This window comes from Zonotrichia leucophrys, chromosome 21, assembly GCF_028769735.1.
Source record: "Zonotrichia leucophrys gambelii isolate GWCS_2022_RI chromosome 21, RI_Zleu_2.0, whole genome shotgun sequence".
NCBI lineage: Eukaryota > Metazoa > Chordata > Aves > Passeriformes > Passerellidae > Zonotrichia > Zonotrichia leucophrys.
In genome coordinates this window covers 3,846,742-3,860,519 of record NC_088190.1, presented here as the reverse complement: position 1 = coordinate 3,860,519, position 13,778 = coordinate 3,846,742, and the positions used below count along the sequence as shown (strand labels likewise).

Genomic DNA, 13,778 nt, shown 5'->3' with positions numbered 1-13,778 from the left:
AAGGAGCTTTGGGGGCTCACAGGTCTACATTACAATTTTCATTGTGGCCATCCTGGATTCCTTTCCTACTTCCCCATAACCATCTCCTTTTGCAAGCTCAACATCACAGGAGAATAAATCCAGAATTATTGCGTTTTCCTGCTAAAACTATTTCCCAGCAGACTTGTTACAAAGCAAGCACACCACATCTTGTTGGCCACATCACTGTCCACCAGCCTGGCAAGATTTCACCTGCCTCAGGCTCAGCCCCCCTGCATTCCTCATGAACAAAAAGCAGGATTTGCTTATGGAAAAAGCCAAGTAGCACTGCACACAGCTGCTTCCCCCCAAACCTTCCCCACAGGCACTGCAGGAATGCCCAGAATGAGGGCAGGAAAGGGGCTCAACTCTTCATGAGCTGTTAGCAGGCTAACGAGGGCATCTGCAGGAGGAATAGGCACTAAAACTGAAACTAGATACAAAATAAATATCCCAGAGCTGGATTTCCTAAAAAAGATTCTGCTGAGCTATAGTTCCACATCAAATTTTTATTGAATACATTTTCTTCTGAGAATTTGTGCACTAAAACCAGTCAGAATCATATGAGAGGAGTATAAATTTCACGTACAGTTTTCACTGCAAACATCCTTCAGGAGAAAAAGCAAAAAGCACTTTTTAATCAAGCCCACTCCACATCCTCTCCCTCCTCCCATGGAACCCAAGTGGGAGGGTGGGAATTGGAGCCCCTGCAGCACTGGGGAGCTATGGGGAGGGATGCTCTGCCTGAAATTATTGGAGGGGGACATGATGTCCCCTTTACCATGCCTGAAGGCAATGCCCAGGTCTGCTTCAGAGTAAAGCTGTGAAAAAGGTGAATTTTAAAGCAATTGATATTCTTAGCTGACAATGTGAATTCACACAATTTCAGCAAACTGTTGTTAAAACTCAAATGTGACATTGCCTCTTCTCCCAAATTCAGAGCTGCCCCTCCAAAACTTACTTGGTCACATTATTTTCTGAATCTGGAATGGATTTCCTGTCTGATTCTACAAAACCCAAAAATGAGGGGCTGGTTCCCTGGAAGGACAATGTTTCTCACTGTACAAATGCTTTTGGGTCACTTTGAGCTTGAAAAGGCTCTAGGATCTGAAATGCTATTACAAACAGAAAAGCTATTTTAGTCAACTTCTTTCAGCAGCATCCCAGCACCCAACACTTTTAACTTCTTCTCCCCCAACAACTACAAGGAGAACTCAGAAAAAAACTTATTCTCTCAGAGGTTTCCAGATTTGTCACTGTAATGTAAACTTTAAACAAATCTAAATTTGAGCATCTTTCAGCACTTGAGCTGGTCCTGGTGGCTGTGTTGCCCAGATGCTCACATGGCAGTTCCTCCTTGGATATTGAACTACCTGGACCCCTGAGAAGAAAATTACACTGAAGAAAAGGTCAATAAATGGCAGAGAGGAGATGGCATCCCATAATAGTTATAATTACTGTTTATCAGAGTGCTGCACTGCACAGATAGCAGGTTACAGGATGTATTTGCTGGGTTTTTTCTTATTAAAAGAGGACATGGCTACAGAACTGAGTGGATCCCATGACTGCTGTGCCACAGGACACACCACACAGTCACAGAATCTCCTCTGTGGAACCAGTGACCTTGAGGGATGTTGCATTCATTTTTCTGCCTGCATATTTCTGTGACGGATTTATTGTTCAATAAACCCAAAAGAACAAGTCAGTATTTGATGCTGGAGCTCTTGGTGCCCGTGCCAAGAGCTGCAGGAGGAGCTGGGGCTGGATCTGCACCTTGCTCAGACTGCCCATGGCAGAACTGATGCTGTGGCTCCATTCTCCACTGCAGGCCAAGGAGGAATGAATCTTCCATGAGGATTCCTTTGCCTATAAAGTTTTACAGTAGGCATGTAAAGCAAATTCCCAGCAGGGCAGCTCAAGGAGATGCAAAAGCATGAGATGAGCGAAATTTGACTGGTATGCTTCAGAAAGTCATTAGGTATCTCTAGGGGGACACTATAAAACAGAGACAGGGCATCTGTGCTGGTCAACGGGGGTTGAAAGACTCTGAGATGCTTGGCTGAACCAACCTGACAAGGTCCTTGCACCCCAGAACACTCAGACACCAGTGCTGTGTCTTGAGAACAGCAAAATCCCTACAGAAAGTGACTCAAGTCTAAGTTATAGAGAGGAATAAACAGCAGTGTTCTGCATTCAGAAATAAACACTGTGATTATGGAGCTGTTGGTGCCAGCTTTTGAAGATGCCACAAACAAAGATAATTGAAGAAATTAATAATATTGGTGATAATTGGTGAAAATCTTCACCATTCACCAGGGAGAACAACCTCCTCTCTCCCTTCTCCAGCATGAAGTGCCTGTGATGGCTCAACTGAAGGGTTGAGAGCTCAGCAGAAGGGCAGAGCTGTGTGTCCCACTGCACCAAGTACCATGGGAACCACTGGGAGCAGCCATTCCCTTCTGCCATACCACAAGGAGAACAATGTGCACTGAATCAAACACTTATTTTGTCCTGGTTACATTATTGGGAAATCTGCTTTTCTGGGAAGAAGAGATTTTGCAGTGACTTAAACTGATAAAAACTTCAACCTCTATTTCACTCTGTCATGCTTTCTTGGCTGCCCATGGCCACTAAGCAGCAGGAGCCAGCAGACAGTTGTGCCACACACACCCCACAGCAGCACGAGGAACAGAGGCAAAGCTGATGTTTCAGGGAAAAATATGTACAGAGATAAAAATTGTGCACTTTTTCCTTGACACAGAAAATTATCCCCTTAGGAAACGATCCCCTTCTGCCTGTTCAGAAGCAAAAGCCATTTAGGTTTGTCCTTCTCCTTTGGCTTTTGCCCCTCCATTAATACACCAAAGAAGACCATGATCTCACAGAGGACTAAGGCTGTGGTCCCTACACCCCATTTCCACAGCCTCAGAGGGGAGCACAGCATTTTATAGAGCAGACCATGAACTTGGGGCTCTTTTTGCATGATCTCACAGAGGATTAAGGCTGTGGTCCCTACACTCTATTTCCACAGCCCCAGAGGTTAGCACAGCATTTTATGTGTGACCATTTAGTGCTGACCATGAACTTGGGCCTCTTTTTGCATGATTTCACAGAGAACTAAGGCTGTGGTCCCTGCACACCATTTCCACAGCCTCAGAGGTGAGCACAGCATTTTACAGTGCAGACCATGAACTTGGGGCTCTTTTTAAGAACCTTCACTGCCTCTCACTAAGGGCACTGCACCATGTGTGCACTCATGGGTCTAACAGCCACTCTGTCATGGTCTGACCCACAACACCACCAGGGGTGTGGAGAGAGGGATGCAGGGATGGCTCCCAGGTGGGATCAGGTGGCAGGATGCAGGTGGCAGCTGTGGGAGGTGACAGGGATGGAGATTCTTCACTTCTCACCACTGAGGCAGTGTGAGACACAAGAGGCATCAGAGCTTCATTAACCCAGGGCAGCGCAGACGTCAGTGACAGCTGAGGCAGCCAGCTGATAGAAAGGGAGTAGAGACTCCTTCAGAAATGAAAGATTATTCTGAGAATAAAAGCAACCAGGGTAATCAGCAAGACGCTTACAAAGGCGGAGGATAGAAGGAAGAGCACTCAAACCTGCAGGCACCTGGGAAGTGATTTATCCAAAACACTTACAAAAGTGTTCCTTAACAAATAAAATACAAGGGTAAGTCACTGCAGGCCAAAACACTGCATATTAAAGGAAAAAAAACCCCTGCATTAGAAAGAGAGACTTCAGCCTTGGCAGCATCTGCTTCAAGTCCTCTGCTGCCCACGCCAGAACAAACTCCAGATCTCTCAACTCAAATTGTAATTTGCTTCACTACAGAATTCCCAACTCAAGCCCCAATTATAACTCTCCAGTGAGGGTGAAACTCCAGCCAAGGCTATAATACATTCACAGACACCTGCAGACCTAATAATTGACCAGGGAGGACGTGGGTGAGCTCAGCAGAATTGCTGCATTGCTCCTGCAAGGCTCGGTGTCCTACACCAGCAAACAGCTTCACTACTGCAAGGTGCATAATTTAATAAACCATTAACTCAAACCTGAGGTGAAGTAAATTCAGCATATTATATATTTCAAAATAGCATTAGAATTCAATTTAAGTGTCACCAAAAGCCTAATCCTCAGTATACAGAGCATATTAATAAGTGTCTTGGAGCCTGTGGTTTGATTTCATTTCCAGCTGGGCTGTGCTGCCGCATGGCTGCGATCCCTGCTGCGAGGATGTGACAGCAGCACTGCCCTGAACCAGAGCAGGATCACAGGGATGACAGTCCCACCCTCTGGGGTCTTCCCAGGAGAACACAGGGGTGGGAGCTGAAGCACAAGAAATCCTGCTTCCACTGGTGTCACTTCTTGGTGTCCCTGCTGAGGTGCTGATGTTCCCCACTGACAGCAGGCTGCTCACAGAGCCCCCAGCCCACCCCTGCTCTGGGTCCCTTGGCAGCAAAACTCATTTTAGGTAAGGCAGGAGCTCCTGTTCACGCTGAGCTGCTGGATGAGGCACAAACAGGCACCCTGTGGCTGCCCCCCAGCCATGTGTGGTGCATGACAGGGCTGCAGCCCCCAGGGAGGGACAGAGAGAATGCTTTCCCTCCCCTGGGAAGGAAAGGGCAAATGGGGCATTATTTCCACCAGTGCTTTCCTCCCCTGGATCAAGCATCCAGGAAAAATGGGGCATTATTTCCACCAATACTTCCCTCCCCTGGATCAAGCATCTAGGAAAAATGAGGCATTACTTCTACCAATGCTTCTCTCCCCTGGTCAAGCATCCAGGAAAATGAGGCATTATTTCCACCAATGCTTTCCTCCCCTGGCTCAAGCTTCCATGGCAAACAGGGAATTATTTCCACCAGTGCTTTCCTCCCCTGGATCAAGCATCCAGGAAAAATGAGGCATATTTATCTTTCCATCACACAATATATTTACATTTCCTCCCCTGGCTAAATGGAAGGGCATTATTTCCACCAATGCTTTCCCTCCCCTGGTCAAGCATCCAGGGCAAATGGGGCATTATTTCCACCAAGAGCACCAAACCTTTTCTCCCTTTCTCTGGGAGCTGGACACATTTTGGCCTTTTCTCCATCGCCTCTGCCAGAACTTCTCTTGATCAGCAACCCAGGCACATCCCCCAGCAGTTTGGGAAATGCATCCCTTCTATAAATGACAACAGATTATTTAAGCAACAACTAAAGCACTCTGACTGCTTTTTAGTTTGCTTGCATTAACGTCAGTCTCCTCATATATCTAGGGAACGAATCCGGGATTTTCTTTAAAATGGTGGAGAGCAGTACAAAAATAGAAGCCTGCTTGTCTAAAATAAAGTTATGTGTTTGAAAGGGTTGGAAATTGTTTTTTAATCACAGGCGTCTTTCTTCTGGAATATAGTCTGCCGTCTATACATTCTGCTCTTCCACCCAATTTCTCAGGAAAATGCAGCAAGTGTGTTAATAAATAATTTATAAAAACATTACAAAAGATAAAGCACTGCTGCTAAAACATTTCCAGCCTTTGACACACCAGTTCATTTGTAATCCTCTTTGCCTCCCCTTCACTGGAACATCAGCAGAGGGTTTGTGCTGCTGCTCTCACAGCCCCACTTCACCCACCCTGCAGAGTCTCTGGTTCACAGGGATCCAGGCAGACACCAGACCAAGCCACAGCTCAGTTTTATCTACTGTAGATTTCTATCATGGAAAATGTTTCTCATGGAAGCAACATTCTCATTATTTTTGCCATTTTGCATGAGAGGATGGCTGCAAATGCAGGTGGCTGTCCCAACAAACAGAGCTCCAGGGTTTGTCCTTCCTCCAGCAGCACACAAGCTGTGCTCTCTGTGACACTTCACTGGGTGGTTGGGAGCAGGATGCAAAAGACCCTTTGTTTCTCTTACATAGTTTCCCTAAAATTCTCTTTCAGGAGTCAGTTGTTAGGCATGTGACTAAAAAAAAAGAAACTGGACAATTATTACAAAAGAGTTCACAGAACCCTTGGAATTTCAGTTGCACCGAGCAATAATTTTTGCACAGCTCCACCAACTCCATGAGTATTTCAGACCTTTAATGAACCCTGAAAACCATGATGGGAAATCTTGAGACGTGGCTGTTCCAGTGACTGCAGCAGCAGGGACACAGCAGCGAGCACGGTGCCTTCAGAAGGGCTGGTGAGAGCATGAAAGGAGGGAAAGAAGAGAGCATCCTTCAGAGAGATCAAGCCAAAGGCATGTTAAGGAAGCATGAAAAGGGTACCCACAACTTCCTCATCCTCTGAAAATGCTTGTGCATCGTGAAACCAAGTGATAACACAAGACTGCTGCATGTCACAGACCCATTTTCCGAAAAATCCTTTCCTTAGGACTTTTCCTCCTGAGAAGCTGAGAGGCCTCAGGAACAAAATGTAAACATTGATTATCTGCTGCTGTGGGATGCAACAGGTGCATCTGTGATTGGTCTCATGTGGTTGTTTCTAATTAATGGCCAATCACAGCTGGCTCAGACAGAGAGTCTGAACCACAAACCTTTGTTATCATTCTTTCTTTTTCTATTCTTAGCTAGCCTTCTGATGAAATCCTTTCTTCTATTCTTTTAGTATAGTTTTAATATAATATATATAATAAAATAATAAATCAAGCCTTCTGAAACACGGAGTCAGATCCTCATCTCTTCCCTCATCCTAAAACCTCTGTGAACAGAGTCACTGCTGCATCCTGCCAGCCTCTGGTACCAAAGGCACCTCTGCTTCTGCAGCTCAGAGCTAAATCAACACAGATTCTGCTCTTCTGGAAGTGCTGTTTGGTCTCCCCACACACAGCACAGCTCCACATGCACGCAGGGCACTGGAACAGGAACCACAAGTCTGCTCTGTGAACATCCCAGTCATGCTTGGGATGTGCAGCCCCACTGAAGGTGGTTTGGTACCACAGACCAAGCTCTGCTGTACTTCTACCCCACTTCATTTCATCCCACAGGCTAAAACACACTTTGGGAACAGGTGCCAGCATAGCAGCAACAGTTTGTAACCCTGTTAGCAGAAATGCACAGGCTCCTTGTGCTGAGGCCTCGCTCACATCCCACCCCCCAACACACAGGACCCAGCTGAGTGCCCATGTGCAGCACAGCACTCTCTGTGCTTTATTGCCCAGCCACTTTTATTTCACCCAAATGAAAAATAAAAACCCATTACTAAGCAAAAGTCTTGAGAAATTTTATGAGATTGTAATGCTTCCAATTTATGTTGAAAAAGCCCCAAATCCTCAAGCTGTCTGTCGCTGCTCCAGCCAGGGAGGCAGGAGATGCTGCTGACACAGCACAGCACAAGTGATCAGAGAGGAAAATGCTGCTCTGACTGGGTGCTATCAAAAATAAATGGGAAGGGCTTCCTCTTGTTTAGGGCATAATGGAAAACCATAGCAAAAAATACAGAACAAACAGTAAATTTATGCAGGACAGTGACAGATGTCATGTAGAACATTTTAAATGAGTTTTAGGTCTTGATATTTTCTGCCCACAGCTTTCAGACAAGATGTATTTTAGGAAGGGAACACACTCAGGGGGCATCAAGCATCAGTGCAGACACTCATAGTAACAAACTGCTGAATATTCAAGTGTATCAGAAGGAAGAATTCAGGGGAAAAAAAACAACAGAGCAAAGAGAGAATATTGCAAAAGCCTCTGCCATTCAATCAGTGCTTACACATCCTCTGCAAGGCACAGCTGGTGCACACAGAGCCACAGGAACAGTAATTAAATACCACTACCCAAACACTGCCCACCCCCAGTGCCCCCCCAGCATCTCCCACTCGCTCCTTCTGTGGCAGGCAGGATGTCACACCTGCCATCATGTCCCTGCTGCTGTCCCTGACTTTCTCCTGCCATTTCCTACCCTACAGAGAACTATTCCATGACTTCCATGGCTGCTGGGAGCATCCTGTGAGTGTGTGAGCAATAAAGATGAAATGCAGTTTCCCCCCAGGCTCCCAGAGAACTGGATTATCACATTTCAGCAATTACTGCAAACACTGGATTTACAACAGGGCTCTGTGGAGCTCTGCTGTGTCCCTGTGCCTGCCTGCATCCCACTCTGTTCCTTGGCTCACCTGCCACTCTTCTGCACCAATTCTGAATTATTCAGTGAGCAGTTAATGCATGTGCAATGTGAAACAGCTCTCTGCCACCTCTCTTGTTAGTCTTCATTTGTTTAACTGGCCAAGAGGTCTAAATTTACAAGTTTTTAGCATGATCCTATAGCACAGTTTATGTACTTCTTATTAAGATATTTTTTAAATATGTATTCCCTCCCATTCCCACAGCACCTGAAGGAGACATCAGTATCTGCTACAGGTGGAACACAATGAGCCTCTAACAAACCCAGCATCTGCAGCTGTGCAGCACAGGAGTGGGAGTGAGCAAGGGGCCCATCACAGCCCATGGGTGAAGGCAAAGCCTCTGTAACCCTGGCAAGCAGCAGCCTGCCTGGCAGCCAGATTAATTTTCAGTTCCTGGGGTGCCAATTTCCAACACACAGAAGGGAACTCTGCATCTCCCTGCTCAGCTGTGCCAATGTTTGAAAATCATCCATGTCTGAGAATCCACATTTTCCCTCCATTAGTCAGTACAAGTACAAACAAGGGGTTTTCTTCTTCTTTTTCCATTGACACAAAATCTGGTAGTATGCTGAAGGTCCAACAAGGGCAGCCTGAGTCCTGCCAGTGACAAACCAAGGCACTCAGGGTCACAGCTGTGCCACAGCCCTGCAGGGGGCTGGGACCTGCCATCACCCCTATCTCAGAAAATAATTCAGCAGCTCTGCTCCACACTCAGTGAACTGTGGGCAGCCAGGGCTCTGCATCTTCTCAGAAGCAAACAGATAATGTAAAACAATAAAAAACCGAAGTTCTACTGAGGTATTCCCCAGCAACCAGTGAAGAGGCTGCCCGTGTCCTCATGCCCATCTTCTCCTCTGTCTGTGTCACTCAGCACGATCTCTTATTTCTAGAGATCAGATAATCAAAACAAAAATATGAGAACTAAATGTAGGAAACCACCACCTTGGGCATGCTTTCTTCATTCAGGCCCAAGAGTGAGTGGCCAAGGGAGCATCCATGCAAGAGGCTGCCAGTGCCCGGGTTGGGACCATGTCCAGCAGGAATGTGTCAATGCTGGCAATTACAGCACCTATTACAAATACTAAAGGTCTGTGGAGTAAGGCACTTAAAATCTGTTATCAAGAAAGCTTGAAATGTCTCAAAAATGTGAAACCTCTTCAGAAGAAAGAGGAGGTGGAGGCCCCATGCAGCAGACCCAGCCACAGCTGCCAGCACCACAGCCTAAGAACTTCCAGCAGAGACCCAGAAAACTGAATCAGGCAGTTCCAGATGATTGGTTCTCATTTCTCATCCCTCTGACCAGTCTGCAGGGAGCAGGCACATCATGTCAGTCATAAATGACAACACAAAGTTGTTTAAGTAAGAAATTGGACATCATATAATTAATGGCTACGGTGCTGTGTAAATGCATGAGAAAGGCTGTGAGCCCCTGTGGCTGCTTTGAGTCCTGGCCTTTATGCTGAAAATGTGAAGCAGAAAAGATCAAGAACATTTGTGTGGGGATTTTTAATCAATATCTAACCTGACAGTAGGATTTGGAGGAAGATCATCCCATAAAACATAGACAGCATTGCAGACTAATTGTATTTACTCCTCATTGACCAGAAACTGCACAGAGAGAGTCCCAGGAAGGTGCTGGATGTCCCCCCAAAAATGGGAAAGTCACCCATGTGCCTCAGTGAGCTTTAAAGCTAAACATATTACACATTGCCCTTGATAGTAAAAGGTTTTAAAATCATAAAATTCAGGGAATTAGAAAGAAACTAGACTTAGTGGGGCCCTGGAAAAATGTCAAAAATAGACTCTGAAAATGTCAGGCTTTGTGTTTGCCAGATCATGTGAAATTGCACCTGCATAAGCAGTATATGATAAATGATATAATTGTTAGATGTGATGATTGTTTAGTAATTAAATATAATTATTGTTTAATCGTAAGAAGAATCATGAGAAACTATGTTACAAGTTTGAGGGGGACCATGAAGACCCCATGCTTGGATGAAATCTATGTATACAATAGAACAATATACATTTAATAACTAACATGAAAGTTATATAACGATAGAATATAAAAATATGTTAATCCCGAACCCATGTTGGGGTCAGATTTGGGTTGGTACCCCTGACACCCAGAGATCTTCAATAAAAGCACCTGCATGTAATCATTCTGTGATTATGTGTTTCTGAATGCTAACACCCTGGCTACACCTATTTTTGTATATCAAACTCATTTACCAGTGAAAGCTTCTGAAGGAGATGCACAAAACACCTTCTGTCTCTGTGGTGTCGCTGCTCCTGAATTCACCATGGAGCTGAGCACAGGCAGTGTGCAGAGACAGGGAAGTGCCATCTATTCTTGGCCAGCTCCTTTCTGCTGGCTGCACAACCTTGAGCTCATGACTGAAGGATGCCCGTCGGTGCCTGGAGATGCTGCCATGAATCACAGAGCCCTCCTCTTCCTCCCACAGCCAAGGCACAGCACGTCCTTGTTGAGGAATACCAGTCTACCACAGCCACAGCGACATGTCCCGCAGCACATTTTATAAATAGGCTTCTAAGAAATGTACTTCCCATCCTCTTGACAAAAAGTGATTACCAGAGCAAAGAAAATGACTAAACATTGATGCACACCCTGTGGAAGTGAAGAGCCAGACCCGGGGGAACAGCTCAGAGATCCTACAGTGCTGCAGTGCAACCCATCAGGGAGCTGCTGGCTGAGAGCCACAGCAGCCAGGGCCAGCAGCACTTCCAGGGAGCACATCACAACGAGAAAAAGCGACACAAAGCTCAGAAATGAAGAGAAAAGAGGTGACCTTTGGGGCCAGGAGCTCTCGAGGAGGACAAGCACAGCCTGGGCAGCTGGGAGGGAACGGGATCGATGCAGCCACGCTGTGGATTTCAGCCACAATTCTCCTCTCCCACCACTGCAGCCAAGCATCTCCTCTTTCCTTGCACACAGCATTTTTATGCCACAGATGCAAAGAGAGCTGAGAACACACAGATATCACAGAGGAGGGTGACATCTGCTGAGTGTTTCCTTGGATTATGTCCATTGTGGGTTGAGGGCTCTGTCCTGCCCCAGTGACAGCAGCAGTGCCTTCTTTTTTTAATATGGAAGTGCAATTGCAAAACCAGGAAGAGAAACAGGAATTCTTTTCCATTTCCTTCTAGAAACAGATGCCACTTTCCTCGGATTTGTTTGTTTTCAGGACCATGGGAGTTTAATCTTTAAAACAATATTTTTACAGTACGTGTCAAGTGCCATTTCATAATGAAAGAAAACAAATTACTTCCACTTTGTACACCAGAGTAACCAGTCAAGAATGTGAACAGCTCCTCAAAGGTGGGGTCAGCAAACACCCCCCGGGCAAATTCCCACATGAGATCCTTTGCACACCCCCACAGCCCCAGGGGAGCTGCCCAAACCCTGTGTAAATAAGAGGAAAATTTGGCTTGACTCCTCCTGGGACTTTGCTGTTCCCACAACAGCCAGAAGAAAAAATCACTGAGTGACTTCAAATGCTCCCTGGAGACTAAATACCTCACTGGAGGAAAGCAGATCCACTGCAGGGCCAGCTCCAAGGTTCAAACACAGCCCCAGGGTTCTCCTCAAAGTCAAGCACAGCCCAGGGCTGGTATCTCTCCCACACCACTGTATGCCACAGTATGCCACTGTAGTACCCTGCATTCACTTGTCTGGCTCCTGCCTTGCTTCAGGATGGAACAACACAACCAGAAACCTCCAGAAAGTCTCACTTGAGCCAACTCCATGTTTAGAGAACATATGAGCTGGCATCAGCTCTGTATTGCTAGAGAAAATACATAATCCCTCCAAATAGAGACATACAACTGAGAAGACCCAATTCCCTTTCACACAAACAAAACCCCCCAGACAGTAAATCCCAGGATGCTGATCCCCCCTGGCAGCAGCTTAACCAGGTGACCCCAGAGAGAGAACTCGTTGTCATCCTACCTGCAGAAGCCAGTAGCACCTTCTGTGAAACGTGGGGATGATGGAGGAATGGACATAGCAGCCATACAGGCACTGGGGACACAAAAAGAGAGAGAAAGCAGAGTCAGGTTAGTGCAGGAACCACCCCAAAGAGGCCGTGCTGGGGATGGGGCAGCAGAGAGACCCACAAATGGAGGAAATTGTTCTGCCCTTGGGCTGGTGATGCACAGACAGCACTGTGGTTTACACCCTGGTGTAAGCACTGTAAGCATTGCCATAGGTCACAGAAACCCCTCCCTGCCATGCTACCCCCACCCAAGGGTGCCCAGAGCCAGCAGGGGCTCCTGGGGTGCTCAGTCCCATGACACAGACAGGGCTGGTCTGGCCTTTCAATCTTTGCTCCATCGTTTTTTGGTTTTTTTTTTGCAAATACAACACATTCATCTCTTTTTCCATGGTTTATCTCCTGGGTATTTAAACTGAAAACGTTATGTTTGTAAACTGAAAAAATTGCTGTCAGATATTTTAGACAGCAAAATGCCAAAATACAGTTTGTTTCTTTTCTTCTTTTTTTCTTTTTGTTTTTTTTGGGGTTTCTTTGTGGTTTTTGAGGTTTTTTTAAATGAATTCTGCTTCTCTGATTAACTGAAATCAGCAAAGCCGAGGAATTCTTTCTGCATTAAAAACCCCACATTTCCACTATGTTAGAACTTTTTGGTTGGAAACCAAGCCCAGTGCCAACCCAAACCCACAGAACTGGTTTTAATTGCAAAGATCCCGAACTCAGAGGGGGACATGTGCACTCAGTGAGCACATGGGGCTGCAGCAGTTCCCCCTCCCCAGGATCACTGCTCACAAGGTCGGCCTGAATTAAACAGGATTTAAGGACTGGCTGCTATCACTGAGTTATTTTTAAAACACGAATGACAAAGATTAATAATGTTTTTTTTAAAATGTGTCAAGGGTACATTCCACACACTGAAATGCAGGGAGGAAAAACAGACGAGGGAAAAAAGCCCTGCAGAAAATAATCCAAAGAAAAGCTTAACATTTAAATCCCTCCCGAGGGTTGGAGAACAGCTGCCCTGACAGTGACTCCTGCACATGGCACTGCATGGAAAGGTCTGCAGTGCTCAGTTCTGCTGACTCAGAGCTGGTGCCCCCAGCTCCAGAAAGCAGCTTGAGAGGGGCAGCATCTCCCAGTCCAACCAGTGAGGATGGCAAAGCTGGTCTGGAGATGCTGGAGCAGCCTCACAGCAGCCAGGGACCACCGTGTGAGATATCTATCAATTTATTCCAGCCCCCCTGACTTGTTTCCCAGCCCAATTTGCTGTGGAGTCGATGGAAACTTTGCCCTGATTAAAACAAAAGCCAAGGCTGGGCTCTGTGCAGCCCGTGGGGCACAGCAGGCAGGAGCTCTGCCCTCCCTCTCCAGAGCTGTCTCGCAGATAATTCCAGAGCTGTCAATAATGAATCACACAAAAGCCTCCCACCTTCATGAAACTGGCTCTCAACATTTCAGCAAACCATTAAAAAAAATCCTAACGGCTCACAGAAATCAAAAAGCATACAGAGCACAGAAGGAATTTCTTAAATTTTTCTTTTCTTTTTTGTTTTTCCTCCCCACTGGATGGATGTTTTGAGGCTGGATGTCTTAACCTGGGCAGCTGGGATGAAGGAAAC

At 46.1% G+C, this 13,778-nt stretch overlaps 1 protein-coding gene across 6 annotated transcripts in view; it reads right to left on the bottom strand.

The window, feature by feature from the left end:
* CAMTA1 (calmodulin binding transcription activator 1) overlaps window positions 1–13,778 on the bottom strand; it is a 244,299-nt gene that overhangs the window by 99,618 nt on the left and 130,903 nt on the right. For all 6 annotated transcript variants that reach the window (XM_064730531.1, XM_064730528.1, XM_064730529.1 and 3 more), the window contains one exon: window positions 12,117–12,188. In XM_064730531.1, the coding sequence (XP_064586601.1) occupies window positions 12,117–12,188 (72 nt within the window). The remainder of the gene's footprint in view (window positions 1–12,116; window positions 12,189–13,778) is intronic.